The 13,090-nt window shown below is 55.3% G+C and overlaps 1 protein-coding gene across 1 annotated transcript in view; it reads right to left on the minus strand.

The window, feature by feature from the left end:
- Positions 1-705: 705 nt before the first annotated feature.
- LOC104344041 (receptor-type tyrosine-protein phosphatase V-like) overlaps positions 706-13,090 on the minus strand; it is a 34,615-nt gene continuing 22,230 nt past the window's right edge. Inside the window, exons 25-39 of the mRNA XM_086476568.1 lie at positions 12,100-12,190; positions 11,486-11,562; positions 10,529-10,663; positions 9,850-9,972; positions 9,560-9,720; positions 9,058-9,193; positions 8,381-8,460; positions 7,534-7,621; positions 6,944-7,034; positions 6,189-6,265; positions 5,263-5,397; positions 4,602-4,724; positions 3,948-4,105; positions 3,181-3,316; positions 706-765 (exon numbers count right to left, since the gene is read on the minus strand). Of these exons, the coding sequence (XP_086332694.1) occupies positions 706-765; positions 3,181-3,316; positions 3,948-4,105; positions 4,602-4,724; positions 5,263-5,397; positions 6,189-6,265; positions 6,944-7,034; positions 7,534-7,621; positions 8,381-8,460; positions 9,058-9,193; positions 9,560-9,720; positions 9,850-9,972; positions 10,529-10,663; positions 11,486-11,562; positions 12,100-12,190 (1,671 nt within the window). The remainder of the gene's footprint in view (positions 766-3,180; positions 3,317-3,947; positions 4,106-4,601; positions 4,725-5,262; positions 5,398-6,188; positions 6,266-6,943; positions 7,035-7,533; positions 7,622-8,380; positions 8,461-9,057; positions 9,194-9,559; positions 9,721-9,849; positions 9,973-10,528; positions 10,664-11,485; positions 11,563-12,099; positions 12,191-13,090) is intronic.

Below are 13,090 nucleotides of genomic sequence, written 5' to 3' on the forward strand. Positions count from 1 at the left end.
AGCATCTGGAGTGGCCCCCATCTGCTGCCCATGGCCAGGGACACAGCTGCAGCAGGGGAACACCTCAGTGTCACTGAGACGCCACAAAAGCCAACCCGCCCTTACAAGCACACTCCTTCCTATGGCTGTTTATTGTTTGTACCTAAGACTGATCCACCAGCTGATACAAGCCAGCTCCCACCATGCTCTGCCCACACTGGTGTCTGAGACCTCAACACACCCAGTCCCCATGGACGCATGGAGACCATGGTGCCCAGTACTCGTGTCAGACCTCAGCAGCCTGTGGGCACCAGGGCTGTCCGGGAGTGAGCCAAGGGCTGCCCCTTCTGTGCTGAGGGGCAAGGGCACCTCAGAGCCCTCACAGCCAGCACTGCGTACTGCAGTGGGGTCAACATTGGTTAACTTCCAGGCACCAGGAATCCCAGGAGATGGCCAAAGCAGGGGAGCATCCCACCCAGCTCCTCGCCGTGTCCGCACCAAGGGGCTGCAGCAGTGCAGGACAGCACTGCCCAGCTGTTCAGCAGACCCTATGTCACTGTTTACACCGCATGTGATGTGTTGGTGATAGTGCCAGGGTAAGTCTTCTCTCGCTGCCGGGTTTGCTCTGTGCCAGGAGTCCCATGGTGCTCTCACCCCAACTCCTGGCTCTGGACAGGACTCTGCAGAGGTGGAAGGCAGGACAGTGCCAGGAAGTGCTGAGCAGTGCTAGGGCTGTTTCTGAGTGATGATGTCCTGGATGCAGGTGTACAGGAATATGTACTGGTCCTGCAAGAGAGAAAGGGGGGTCTGCAGTCAGGTTTCTGACAGAGACCTCCTGGTTGTGGGACTAACCCTGCAATTTGCCTTAATAGGTCCTAATTAACTAACAGTGTCTGATGGCAGAGCAGGATTTGCTGTCCCAAGTGGTCCATGTTTGTCTTATGTCATCAGAGTTGCCCAGAAAGGAAGAATCAGGTCTGAAGCTGTACTTACACTACGTTTGTTTCCTCCTGCTTCATCACCCCTGTGATGGGGAATGAGAGGAATATCCCCATCTGAGACGGGGAGGAACAATGTCATCAGACTTCCTCAAAGTGCCCTGGTGGCTTTTGGATGTGCCATGGTGTTTGCATAGAAAACAAGGCTGAAGAGCAGCTCCAGTGATGCTGCAGGGCAGTGAGCAGGGAGAGCTCTGCCCTGCTGGAATGTACAGGGTCTGGCAGCAACCCGAGTCCAGGAGGGAAGACCTCTGGAGCAGGATTGTCCCTTGGTGGTAGTCTCAGTGTACCTGAGTCAAGTGCAGACAGTGGATCAGGGTAGACCTCTGCAAGCTCTCAGAGGCAGACAAAAACATCTGGGTGGTTTCAGTCCAGTTGAATTTCTTCTCTATTTTTAAGATCACCAAAATAATCCATCAGTACCAAATGTGAGTCCAGAGGTCTCAAGTCCACTGTGGATTTGATACGAGGTTCTGCTCAAATGCCAGGCCACTCAAAATGATGCTAGGCTACGAAACACCCAGGGCTGACTACCACCAAGGCAGGGCTCCAGGAAAGATGTAGGAAAGGTAAATGACGTTGTACTCAATGCACAAAGCTGGAGAGCAGGGCCAGCCTGCAAATGGTTGAAATCACATGGTAGCCAGGAAAGTGGGATTAGGGACCCAACAGAGGGGCCTCCGAACAGCTCACTAATACATTGGCTAAGCTACAAGTCACGAGGACCCTCCTCCCCTGCCGATGGTGAGTTTAGCCCCATGGAAGGGCCGGGAAAGCCACAGATCACACAACAGCTGTGGTTCCAGGTCACCAGAGTGTGTTTTCAATAAGCCTGGCCTGATTGTGAAATCTGGAGTGACAGCCCAGGATTGGCTTCAGACCAGGCACACTCAATGCCTGGCCCGATGCAAGAGCACATCCCCAGAGACACGCGCCATGCTGGAGCTGTGGGTGATTAAATACCTGGTGGTTATTCATGGACGATCCCTCAAAGTCTCATCTTCCCATTGTTTGGCTACTAACCCCCCAAAAAATCAGCTGATGCCCCCAGCATGACAGCAGCATGCCCCTGACAGAGATAAAGGGGTCCTGGCAAGACCCCACAGTGATGGAGGAGGCTGGCAGCCACATGGCAGCAGTGTAGAGCTGGAGTGCAACCCTGCCTGCCCTTCGCTGGCCGTGCTGGGATCAGAGCGACCACTGCTCGCAGCAAGGTGGGGAGGCAGCTGCCTCTGCTGCCCCCACTCAGTGGGGCAGCAGCTTTTGATCGACACTTGCTGTGCCTTTATGGGCACATTGTGTCTGTGCTCAGCAAGACCTCTGACGAAATACAAAGGAGCTCTGAAGCAGGGACAGTGGACGCCTTGCCCTCCTCCGGCTCCTACCATGCGTATGGTTCACATTAATTAAGAATGCGATTAGCTGCTTGCAGGCAGCTCTGCAGCTGGGAAGCCCAGGAGAGATCTGCCCCAATTCTGCTGTCCCTTGTGGGGACTGTTTCCAGGGATGCTGCATCAGCTGTTTCAGTGGTTGCAGCAAATTAAAGCACTGTCTAGAGGGCATCCATGCTGCCAGCGCTCATCAGGAGCCACGCGATGGAGGCCTGTGGGGCTGGGCTGTCCTGGCATGGCAGGGCATGGCTGCGGCACCATCAGACAGTGCCACAGTCCACACAGCCCACAGCAATGTGGCAGGGTGTCCCACTGACCCCCTCGCAGGCAGCCCCAGCTCTGGCAGCAGACAGGAGCTGGGAGCAGACTAGGGGTGTGGGGGATGTGGCACGGACATGCACTGGATGAAGGGAAACCAGCAGATTCTGGGTACCCAGGCTGACAGCCACGTCCAGAGGCTGAAGAGCAGGAAAGTTTGTCACGCAGGATAAAACAGTGCTTCACGCTTTGCAGGACAGAATGGGAAGAGTGCCTTGCATTTATCATACGCTCACATGCAATTTAACCTATTTTAACTTCAGAACTGGGGAGATGGAAAGCTCTTCCCTGGGAAAAGACAGTGCCCTTAGTCCTTGGTGGCTGGCAGAGCTGCAGGGTGGGGAGGAAGCATGGAATAAAACCCTGCATAGGCTGGACAGATTTCTAGGTGGCAGGTAGCACCCAGGGAGGGGGCAGCATGCTGACAGCTCCAGGCAGCTCAGCATGAATGTTCTGCTCTGCCTGGCCCACCACCATTCCTCCTTCCCACCTACCAGAGTCGGGGTCATGAGACAGCAGCTTCTTGTCAGCTGGAGGGTCACCCCATAGACATCCACAATTCTCTCAGATTTCATCTGGTGCAACAGGCAATCCAGGGAGATCAGAGTCCCCATTTGGCTCACGCCACCACTGCAAGGGACAAGGGAGGGTCATTGATGCGAGGCCAGGCTGAGCTGAACCACTTTGGAAGTGGGCACCAGCCCAAGCAGTCAGAAGCCCCATAAGAAAACATGCAGCAACTGATTACGGTGGGGACAGAGGACCGTGAGCACTGGCCTAGGTGGCAGGCAGGCCTGTGCTGACCAGGGGGTTGGGACCCCAAGGTGCCCGCTGAAGGAGCCTACCCTGCCCTGCTGAGCTGTGCATCCCCCACCCAAGCCAGCTCTGCCAGTGTACCAGCTGTGTTGGCTCCTGTGGGACTGTGAGCTCTCCCGGGCTGCTCCCAGGATCCTAGCAGTCAGTCCAAGGATGGCCTGGCCACCTCAGCTTGGGAATGCCTGCCCCATCCATGCTTGCCCCTGGCCCAGCCCTGTTTGCCCTCCCTTCTCCCATGTGCTTGACAGAGCACTGCTTCATCTGACCTCCCAAGCTCCCAGCTTCCCTGGCTCCCATGGATCTACTCTCAACATGCCCAAAACCTTGGGGTGCTTGGTGGAGGGAACAGGCCTGCTGGTGGCCATGGCAAGGTGTTGTATCTATGCAGCCTCACGGGTACCAGCTCTGGGAGGCTGTCCATCGACTGGGCAGTAACATGATGTACCTGCAGTGCAGCAGGAGAGGACTGCCTCTCTTCCGGTGGGGCATGCACCGTCTGACAACAGTGAGGAGCTCCACCAGGCTCTGGACATCTGGCTGCTTCTTGCTGCTCCAGAGCGTGTACAGGAACTGTTGTACCTGCCTCTCCTTTGCTTTCTTCTCCTGGTGAGACAGAAAGAGTTGATGGGGCTGTTGGGGAGAGATGCAAAGGAGTCCCAGCTCTCCAATCCTTAGGCTGTCAGACGCTTTCCTGATCTAACTGCTAGCTTCTGGAAAGCTGTCCAGTCTCTGCTGGCGCATTGCCCATCATCCGTGCAGTTGGCATGGTGCCTCTGGCAACCTCCTCTCTTTCCCCCGGCACCTGCACCTTGAGAGGGAGACTGAGAACTGTGTGGGCCTTTTCAAAGGTCAAAGACCTACCAGCAAGGGGTGGGGGAAGCCCCCAAGGCCTCTCCCATGCATATCCTATGTCCATTCAGCATATATTTCGGATGTTGCAATCTAGATTCCCTCCTGCATTTGTGAACTGCTGGCACTGTGTTCTTGCAGCTCAGACAAGTCTCAATGGACCTTTCAGCCCTTGCCCCTACAGACATGTTTGCTAGCAGTGAAGAACACCCCAGGCTGTGGGAGCCAGGCCAGCCCCATCAACACATACGTGTCTCATTTTGAGCTGGATACACCTCCATCCGGAGACAAGCTTCTCTGTGCAACACTGGATGGTCAGCATCTTTGTGCAGAGAGAGTCTCCTTCCAGGGGCCAGCATGCCTCACTTGGGACCTGTGCGCAACAGCAAGTTTAGCTTCATGTTGATGGTTGCCATCTTTCAGATCAGTCACCATCTTAGGGGTCTGTCATGGGACTGGAACGAGGGCAGCCCCAACATCACTCCATGCTCATCCCCTAGCTAAACCATGGAGGAGTTTGGGAAACAACAGAAGATTGCATCCAGCTTCCCTGTTAACACAGAGCTGCTTGGCAGCAGGAATCTGCTCATCAAACGCTTTTCATCTCGGCTGGTCAGAGGCAGGAGCTGCTGTCCTGGGGTGCCATGGAAGTGCAGCCTGAATAGCACCAGCTGAGCCCAGGGCTGTGGACTGCATGGTGGGCAGACAGAACCTGTGTTCTCTTCTTGTCTGTGTTCCCAGACAAGTTGTGGAAGCACTTTGACACAGGAAAGGTTCAGCTTTAGATAAGCCGGATCCGCACCCAGGCTTCAGCAGACAGTGAAGAGGTCAAGTTTTGGAGCTATGCTAGCTTCCAACTCCATTAAACAGAACCCTGCTTTGCTATGGCACAGGCAGGCCCGGCACCTTACCTCCCCCTTCTCCTGACATGGGAGAAGTGTTAGGATGGTGTGAATGTCCTGGTCCCACACCAGGGTCCAGAAGTCCTCCATGGTCAACTTGTCAGGCCCCTGGACAGCCAGATACTCCCTGCTGGAGCTGCAGCCCTGGGTGGGGAACAAGAACATCACTCTCCTGATGGAGAGGGGGGCACAGGTACCCCATCAGCCTAGGCAGCTGTGGGAGATACAGGAAAAGAAGGGAAGCTCAGCACGTCAGAAGAAGAAGAGAGAGGAGAAGAGAGGAGAAGAGAGGAGAAGAGAGGAGAAGAGAGGAGAAGAGAGGAGAAGTGAGAAGGGAGGAGAAGGGAGGAGAAGGGAGGAGAAGGGAGGAGAAGGGAGGAGAAGGGAGGAGAAGGGAGGAGAAGGGAGGAGAAGGGAGGAGAAGGGAGGAGAAGAGAGGAGAGGAGAGGAAAGGAGAGGAGAGGAGAAAGAGAAGAGGAGAGGAGAGGAGAGGAGAGATTAGAAGCGAAGAGAAGCGAAGAAAGAGAAGCGAAGCGAAGCGAGAAGAGAGAAGAGAAGAGAAGAGAAGAGAGGAGAAGAGAAGAGAAGAGAAGAGAAGAGAAGAGAAGAGAAGAGAAGAGAAGAGAAGAGAAGAGAAGAGAAGAGAAGAGAAGAGAAGAGAAGAGAAGAGAAGAGAAGAGAAGAGAAGAGAAGAGAAGAGAAGAGAACCAAGGGAGGGAAGTGAGGACAGCCCAAACTGGGCAGGTGAGGGAAGACACATTCTCAGTCCCCATAGTCCCCTCTTGTCCACACAGCATCATGGCAGCAGTGACCAGTGGAGCAGTGCAGGAACCAGGCATCAGGGAGCAGGGGCACAGCAAGGAAGAGGGAGCATCACCTGCTGCCTGTGGGACCCAGGCACAGGGGTGGGCATTGCTACTGAGGGTACGACTCACCGGGACATGCCACACCTGCAGCAGACCTGAGAAAGGGCCCTGTTCCAGCAGGGAAAACTTCACTCTGGAGCGATCATCTGCAAAATATGTGGGAGGTGCAGGGATCCAGGGCAGACTTGTGCTCACCCAGCTCCTGCAGGCCGACTGCCAGATCCCCACAGCCATATAAATGCAACCCCCATTCACCATTTCTCTGCAAAGGTGCTCCCCTTTACAGTGCTCTTCTCCACCTCATGGATGTTAGTCCCCAAAAGACAGGTCTTTAACCAACCTCCTGCTCCAAGCAGATAGATATGTGTAGTGCAGGTTGCTCAGTGTCTCAGGCAATGGACATCTGCATACCTCCAGGGATGGAGAGCCTGCAGATGCTCTGGACACCTGTTTCAGTGTCCCACCTTCATGGAAATTAATTTTTCCTTATACTGAGTTGGATTACCCTTCCAAATCACCCGCATTGCCTCTCGTCCTTCCACGGTGCACTTCTGAGAAGACTACATTTTTTCTGTACCCTCCCAGCAAGTAGTCAAAATAGCAGTAAGGTCTCCCCTTTGCCTTCTCTCCTTCAGGCTGAACAAACGCACCTATCTCAGTCCCATACATCACGTGCTCCACCCCTGAAACACCTTGGTAGGCTTTTGGTGGACTCACTGAAGTGGGTCAAAATATTTTCCTGTACTGTGGAGCACCGGCCCTGGTCCAGCCCGGCTCCACACACGTACAGGAAGGAAATGGATGCAAGGTGTCACAGCACTCACATGGGAGGATGCTGGAAGAGGGCCGTGTCTGCTGATTGCCTGAAGATGGTGTTGCAGAGCTGGCTTCTTCCTTGATAACCTCTAGGAGGGTCTGCCAGAGTGAAGGAGTGGAGGAAGCAGTAAGCAGGGAAGGGTCAGGAAGAGAAAGAGGAACTGGGGACTCCTGAGGACACCTGGCCTCAGGGGGTGTTATAACTGCACACGCAGAAGCCTTAGCAGGGGTGCTACGTGGCCACCTCTGGGGGTGGGCTGCCAGGTCTGCTCCGTGCTGTCAGAGATGGCTGCATCTCTCTGTAGGAGAATGGTGTTCAGGTAGGTCCCTGCCCTGCACGGGGTCCCAGAACAAGTGGGTTGTGGACAGACCCTGATCAGTGCAGGATGCGTGGGGGAGCTATGTACCTGGGGATGCAATGCTGTGGAGAGGGGATGCTGCCAGGACAGCCAGGCATGTGGGAACTAGGGCATGGGACCCACTCAGGAGGCACTTACTGCGTGTCCCCCAGCCTGACCAGGTGCAATCGCTCCCCATGTCCCCCCAGTGCATATGGCAACGGCAGCACTCCCTGCACCCTGCCCAGGACAGCTCTCACCTCGTACTCCCTCAGGAAGCCCACGTGAGACTTGGCCGCCTTCTGGGTGTAGTGCTGAGCAAAGCTTTTCAGCGGGATAGGGCAGGACCTGGGGAGAGAAACTGGGGGTAAGGTTGAGGTTGAGCAAACTCAGCAGCACCCAGGCTGTGTCTGCAGTGGATGGACAGGGCTGTGAGCAGACCTTCACCCCTCAAATGCTGGGGCCCTTGTAGGCCCCCAGCCCAGCTCTGGCCCATGCCAACCTAGACAAAGGCAGGTCTCAGGTGTAGTGCAGCCCAGGACCCATTCCCAAGATGGGTATCCTGTTCTGCATGAGGGAGGCAACAACTTGACCACAAAGGTAGATATGTGACCTCCAGATGTAGCCTCAGAGACAACGAGGTAGGTGGGTAAAGCCACACCTAGACTAACCCTGCTCCCTCCTGGCCTCCGTTAGGGGGGACAGCTGCCATGAGCCCCTCAAGTTTGAACCTATCTCTAGGGCAACCCTGTGGGTTGGGAAGCCAGGGGCTGATTGAAATGGCTTCCCCAGGACAGCTCTGCAGCTCTTTGGCATTGGCGTAGCCCAGGAGACTGACACTAGAAGAAAGGATGATGCAGTCCCCCAAGCCCTCCGAGTGTGCCCAGTGACTCACATCTAGTTCTGGGCTGGGCTCCCCATGCTGCAGGGAACAACCAGCCCTGGGCTGACCCCCCTCAAAACACCATGTGGGCTGGCTGGCTGGGCTTCCCTGTCCTTCTGTGCTGGAGCCAAGGCTCAAGCTGGGACCAGGATCACAGCTTGCTGCCTGAAGGGGCTGTGGATCAGGGTGGGTAGAGTGGCAGGCAAAACACATCAGGCCCTTACCTCTCTGTCCCTGATAAACCCAGGAGTGGTTCCTCCAAGATCTTTTCCAGGATACAGCTGTGCAGGAAAATATACTGGGACTGGAATGCAAAGGCAAACAGCAATGTAGAGCATTGCACCACGCAGACAGCATGAAAAGGTGGGTATGACACTGCCCAGTAGGCAGAAGGTGTCCCACATTCATGCCCTAAAAGCCCTACATTCATGCCCAAAAGGCCCTGGCTACTTCAGTCTCAAAGCCCCTGTATCTCTCCACTGGGTCTGTCTGTCTGTCCTGAAGAATAGCACTGACACCTTTTCCCAACCCCGAGTGCTGGGAATATTAGATGGGCTGTGGAGCACCACAGGCTAACGACATGGTGTGGGTCACGAATTGCCTGCAAAGGGCCTGATCCTGTTCCTAGGTGCTCTGGGGTGTTTCTGAGCCTCCTGGGAGGGCTCTGAGACTGTATATTGCTGCTGTGGGTCTAGCAGGGCATGAAGCTGCTGGAGACCCTCAGCCGAGCAATTTCCACTCCAGCTGAGCTGCTGCTTTGAGTGGCACTGTGACACAGCGTCAGGTTGGGGACAAGCCTGGAGGTGCTGGGGCTGGCTAGCCAGCTCATCTGTCTGCCAGCCCTGCTGGTTTTTATGCCATGGAGAAAGGGGCTTGGGCGAAGAGGCAGCAGAGGTCTTACCAGCGTCTGAATCATCAGGTAACGGTTCATCCGCAAGGCATAAACAACACCAAATGTGTCCACCACTTTCTCCTGCTTCATCTGCTGCAGCAGCTGGTCCAGGGCAATGAAGGTGCCAGTGCGGCCCACCCCAGCGCTGAGAGCACAGACAGCAAGGGTTAAACATTGCCTGACCCCACAGCCGATGGGATCCCCTCCTGCTGCTAGACATGACTCCCAGACGCTACACCCTGGGGCACTGGTGCCAGCACAGCATGGACCTGAGGAGCCATTCAGACTGCCCTGGGTTGGTGCTGACCATCTCCGGCTGCCCCATCCCCTGGAACTTGGGGGCAGGCTGCAAGCAAATGTAATCCTCAATGCCCAAGCAGAAGACTCTCTACAGACCAGCTGTGTCTCCCAGGTGATGCTTTCCCTACTGGTTTGTGCACAAGTAGGACCCTTGTGCCCCATGCCCTCTCCCATTGTCCCCCTCCTGCTGTCTCCCAGAGCAGAGTGTCACCTGCAGTGCACAAGGGTTGGTCCTGCATCCTTGGTGCTCTGGATTTGCTCCCGGACCAGCTCTCTGAAGGTCATAATAGAAGTTGTGGACTCCGGGATCCCGTGGTCAGGCCATGCTGTGTAGTGCAGGTGGGACACGTGACGCTCTGCCTGGAGACCCTCCTGCCAGGGGGAATGTGGGTGACTGGTGTGCAGGCTGCCAGGACAGAGGAATGCTTGCACCCCACAGCCCTGGGAGCACCCGAGGCCTTGGGGACACCCAGCTCTGAGTCCTCTTGGGTTCTTACTCACGTGCCACAGTTTGAACTCGCGCATGGTCCACTCCTCGGAGCTGCTCTGCATCAGCAGGTGGACCTGGACCTGCCCATAGGAGACTGGGGCAGATTCAGATGGCCAGTAATGATCACAGAGGACCTAAAGCACAGGCAGGACGAGGTCCCTCAGGCCCAGGTCCCGCTGGGTGACCTGTCGGCTCCCCAGGAGCATCTGAAGAGCAGCAGATGTGTGGGGAGCCAGTGCAGGTCTTGGGGAGCAGGTAGCAGTGCTTCCCCTTCCCACCAGGAGCTTTGCACAGCTCTCCCCCACCTCCCCTTTGGGTCTCAGCCTCCTCCACAGAAAAGGACCGGTGTGGGTCTCATCACCCCTGGAGACCGGAGAAACACTCCATGTGAGGTGTCTCATCCAGAGGCAAGTGGTAATTTCAGACACTGCAGACATATCTGAGGGTGATGAGCATAGTTCCAGCTATGCTCCACTGCTGCCCCTTCCTACCCCAAGCTGACACTGAGCTGCACACATCAGCCTCTGTTTCCCCCACACCAGCTGTCAGGGAAGCTGTGTGGCCCGTGCTCACCCTGGAGTCACATCTGAGCAGGGGTTAGCAGAGGACACAAACCCAGGGCTCAGCTCACACGATCCGACCTGGGCTTGGCTAGGCCTGGCACGTGGAAGCCCGGTGGTGCCAACCTACCCGCCCATTCTCCATGCACACTGTCAGCATGATGATGTTGCAGACATTCTGCTCCCACACTAGCCTCCAGAAGTCATCTATTGTTTTCTTCAGGGGCCCCTGGGTGGCAATGAACTCCTGCTGGGACGTATAGCCCTGAGCAAGAGGCAGACAGGAGGAGTCAGCAAGTTGCTGAGGCAGGTGGATCCTGCCCTGGGACAGAGTCAGTGCCTGGTCTGCTTTTGCAGTAGAGGGAGAAATGCCCGTTGCCCTTACCATGCGGGCACAGTTCCCAGGCAGCTGATCTCAAAGGCAGCTGATTTCACAGGGAGCATGTGCTGCCCAGCACGTGCTCTCTACATATTTGGAATAAAGATGTCACCCTCGCTGTTCCCCTCTAAGCAATTCCTTTTTCAGCCTAACCAGGGAAAGACAGATCTGCGTCTTTCTTGAGCTTCCCAGTCACTGCTGAAGGTAGGGTGAGCATGCAAGGTCTCAGGCTGCTGCTTTGCCTTTGTCCCTTTGACACACACATGCCCCGCAGACCCACACACCTGCACATGCATGCTGTGCGCCCTGCCTGTTACCTGGGAAAACTTCCTGGATGGGGGACGTGGGCACAGCTTCAGGGTTGTTCAAGTGCAGCTGCACAGATCAGAAGGAGAAAGAGCAGGCAGACAGACAGGGCAGTAAGCTGGAAGATGATGGAAAGAGGACAGCCCTCAAGAAGAAAACAGAAAGCCTTGCCAGTCTCCCTACACTCACATCTCTGCACTTGCCATCTGATGATCTCCATCAAACCCTGCTAAACGGCAACTCTGCATCTCCACCTGACCCACCAACTCCTTGCCAGTCTGTGCCAGCTGTGGCTTCAGTGACAGCTCTTGCCCACCAGCCCTCATAACCTCAATCCAGGCAGAGTTTCTCTGATGGTGTCCCATGGCCAGGTCCCTTTGGGGAAGGCAAGTGGGCACTCACAGGCATGAAGTTGGCATTGATGTATTCCGAGTGTGGATCCTCCCCCAGTCGGCTCAGCTTGACTCGAGAGTGATCGTCTGAAAGAGACCACACACGTGACCCACCAAGGCAGCCCTTCACCAAGACATGATCATTGCCTCTTCACCTGGGTAAGCCATCAGGAGAAGCTCCAGCAGCTCCACATATGCAGCCAGCAGTGAGGCTCTGTGCTTGGCCAGGCACCCTCTCTCTGGAGAGGTGAGCATTGCCTGCCAGCTGGGGGTAGGAAAGCAGAGCTGGTATCACAAGGCTCATCAGAGAAGCCATGGGACACTCATGGTCCCCCCTTGGTCTCCAGCTGGGACTCAACCCTGAGCTGGGCTCACCCAGCACCTGCCCAGCAGCCTCCTGGAAGAGCTGAGGAGGATGGTGGCTCAGCCTTGTCTCAACCCTTAAGCCTTGAGTCTCCAGCAGGAAAATGGAAAATGAGGCCAATTTCAAGACTCCTTCTTCTCCCAGGAGAGGAACCAGGCACTGTGAAGCCTGCAGCAATGCAAGGTGAGCTTGTCCCTGTGCACTGCAGTGTGAGCTCCCATCCTGGATGCTGGGGAGACGAGGGAGCAGACGACACTTACAGGGAAGCACGTGGGGATATCTGTTCTTGGAGACATTCGCTGGTAGCTCGGCCTCCACCTTTGGCTGCTCCTTCCCAACTTCCTTCAGCTCCTGTAGGACGAGGGGGAAGAAAAGCACAAATGTCTCTTTGGAGAGCTCCTGGCCATCCCAGCTCCCCGCTCAGAGCCAGCCCCTCTGTCTGGTGCTTAAAGAGGGTCACCCATGGACAGGGAACTGCTCTATTCCTCTGTCTGTATGGCCTGTGAACTCTGAGCCATAGGTGGCTTTTCCCAGTGCCTTTTCCAACAGCATTGTTCGTATTTAAAAGAACACAAGCCCAAGAACAAGAAATCAGAATTCTAACAAGAAATCAGAATTCTACCAAGAAGCTCAGAGCATTTTTGTGCTGAGAAGAGAAACATCTTGTGCTGCAAAACCAGAAATATCTTATGCTGCTTCTGCCTCTGTTCTCACTCAGAAGGCCATAGAAGGGTGATCTGAGGAGAGTTTGAAATCATTGATGGGACTTTCAAAGATGCTGGCAGCAAAACGATTCAGGGCCTGCAGATGTTGGCAGTGGAAGCCAGTGAAGGTAGCCTGAGGTGAATTTTACAGCCTGGCCCTATCGCTCTGAGAATGCTCCTTGACCTTCCTTTTGGCTGCAGGCTCTTTTCTAACACTGTCAAGGTGGATCTCACTGCAACACCATTCAGCATCTTCTCCTCCAGTCCAGGCCTGGGGTCCTTAGCTTTGTCCACCAGCAGCTATGGACAGTGTTAGTTGACCTCACGCCACAGACAACACATATTTCTACCAGAACTTCAACAAAACAGGTTTTGAGCAAAGGAATTTCCTGATCACTTAGTCCATCCCATTTTTGGCCTCCAAGACTGCCTAGTAGAGTGGTTGGATTGCTAGAGAGAAGGGTTACTGTCCCTGGAGATGAGGAATCCATACGGGCCACCCAATAGCTGGGGCATGAGCTACCTACAAGGGAAATTAAGTCCCATC

The sequence above is a fragment of the Leptosomus discolor genome, chromosome 21 (genome assembly GCF_034619465.1).
Source record: "Leptosomus discolor isolate bLepDis1 chromosome 21, bLepDis1.hap2, whole genome shotgun sequence".
Classification (NCBI taxonomy): domain Eukaryota; kingdom Metazoa; phylum Chordata; class Aves; order Leptosomiformes; family Leptosomidae; genus Leptosomus; species Leptosomus discolor.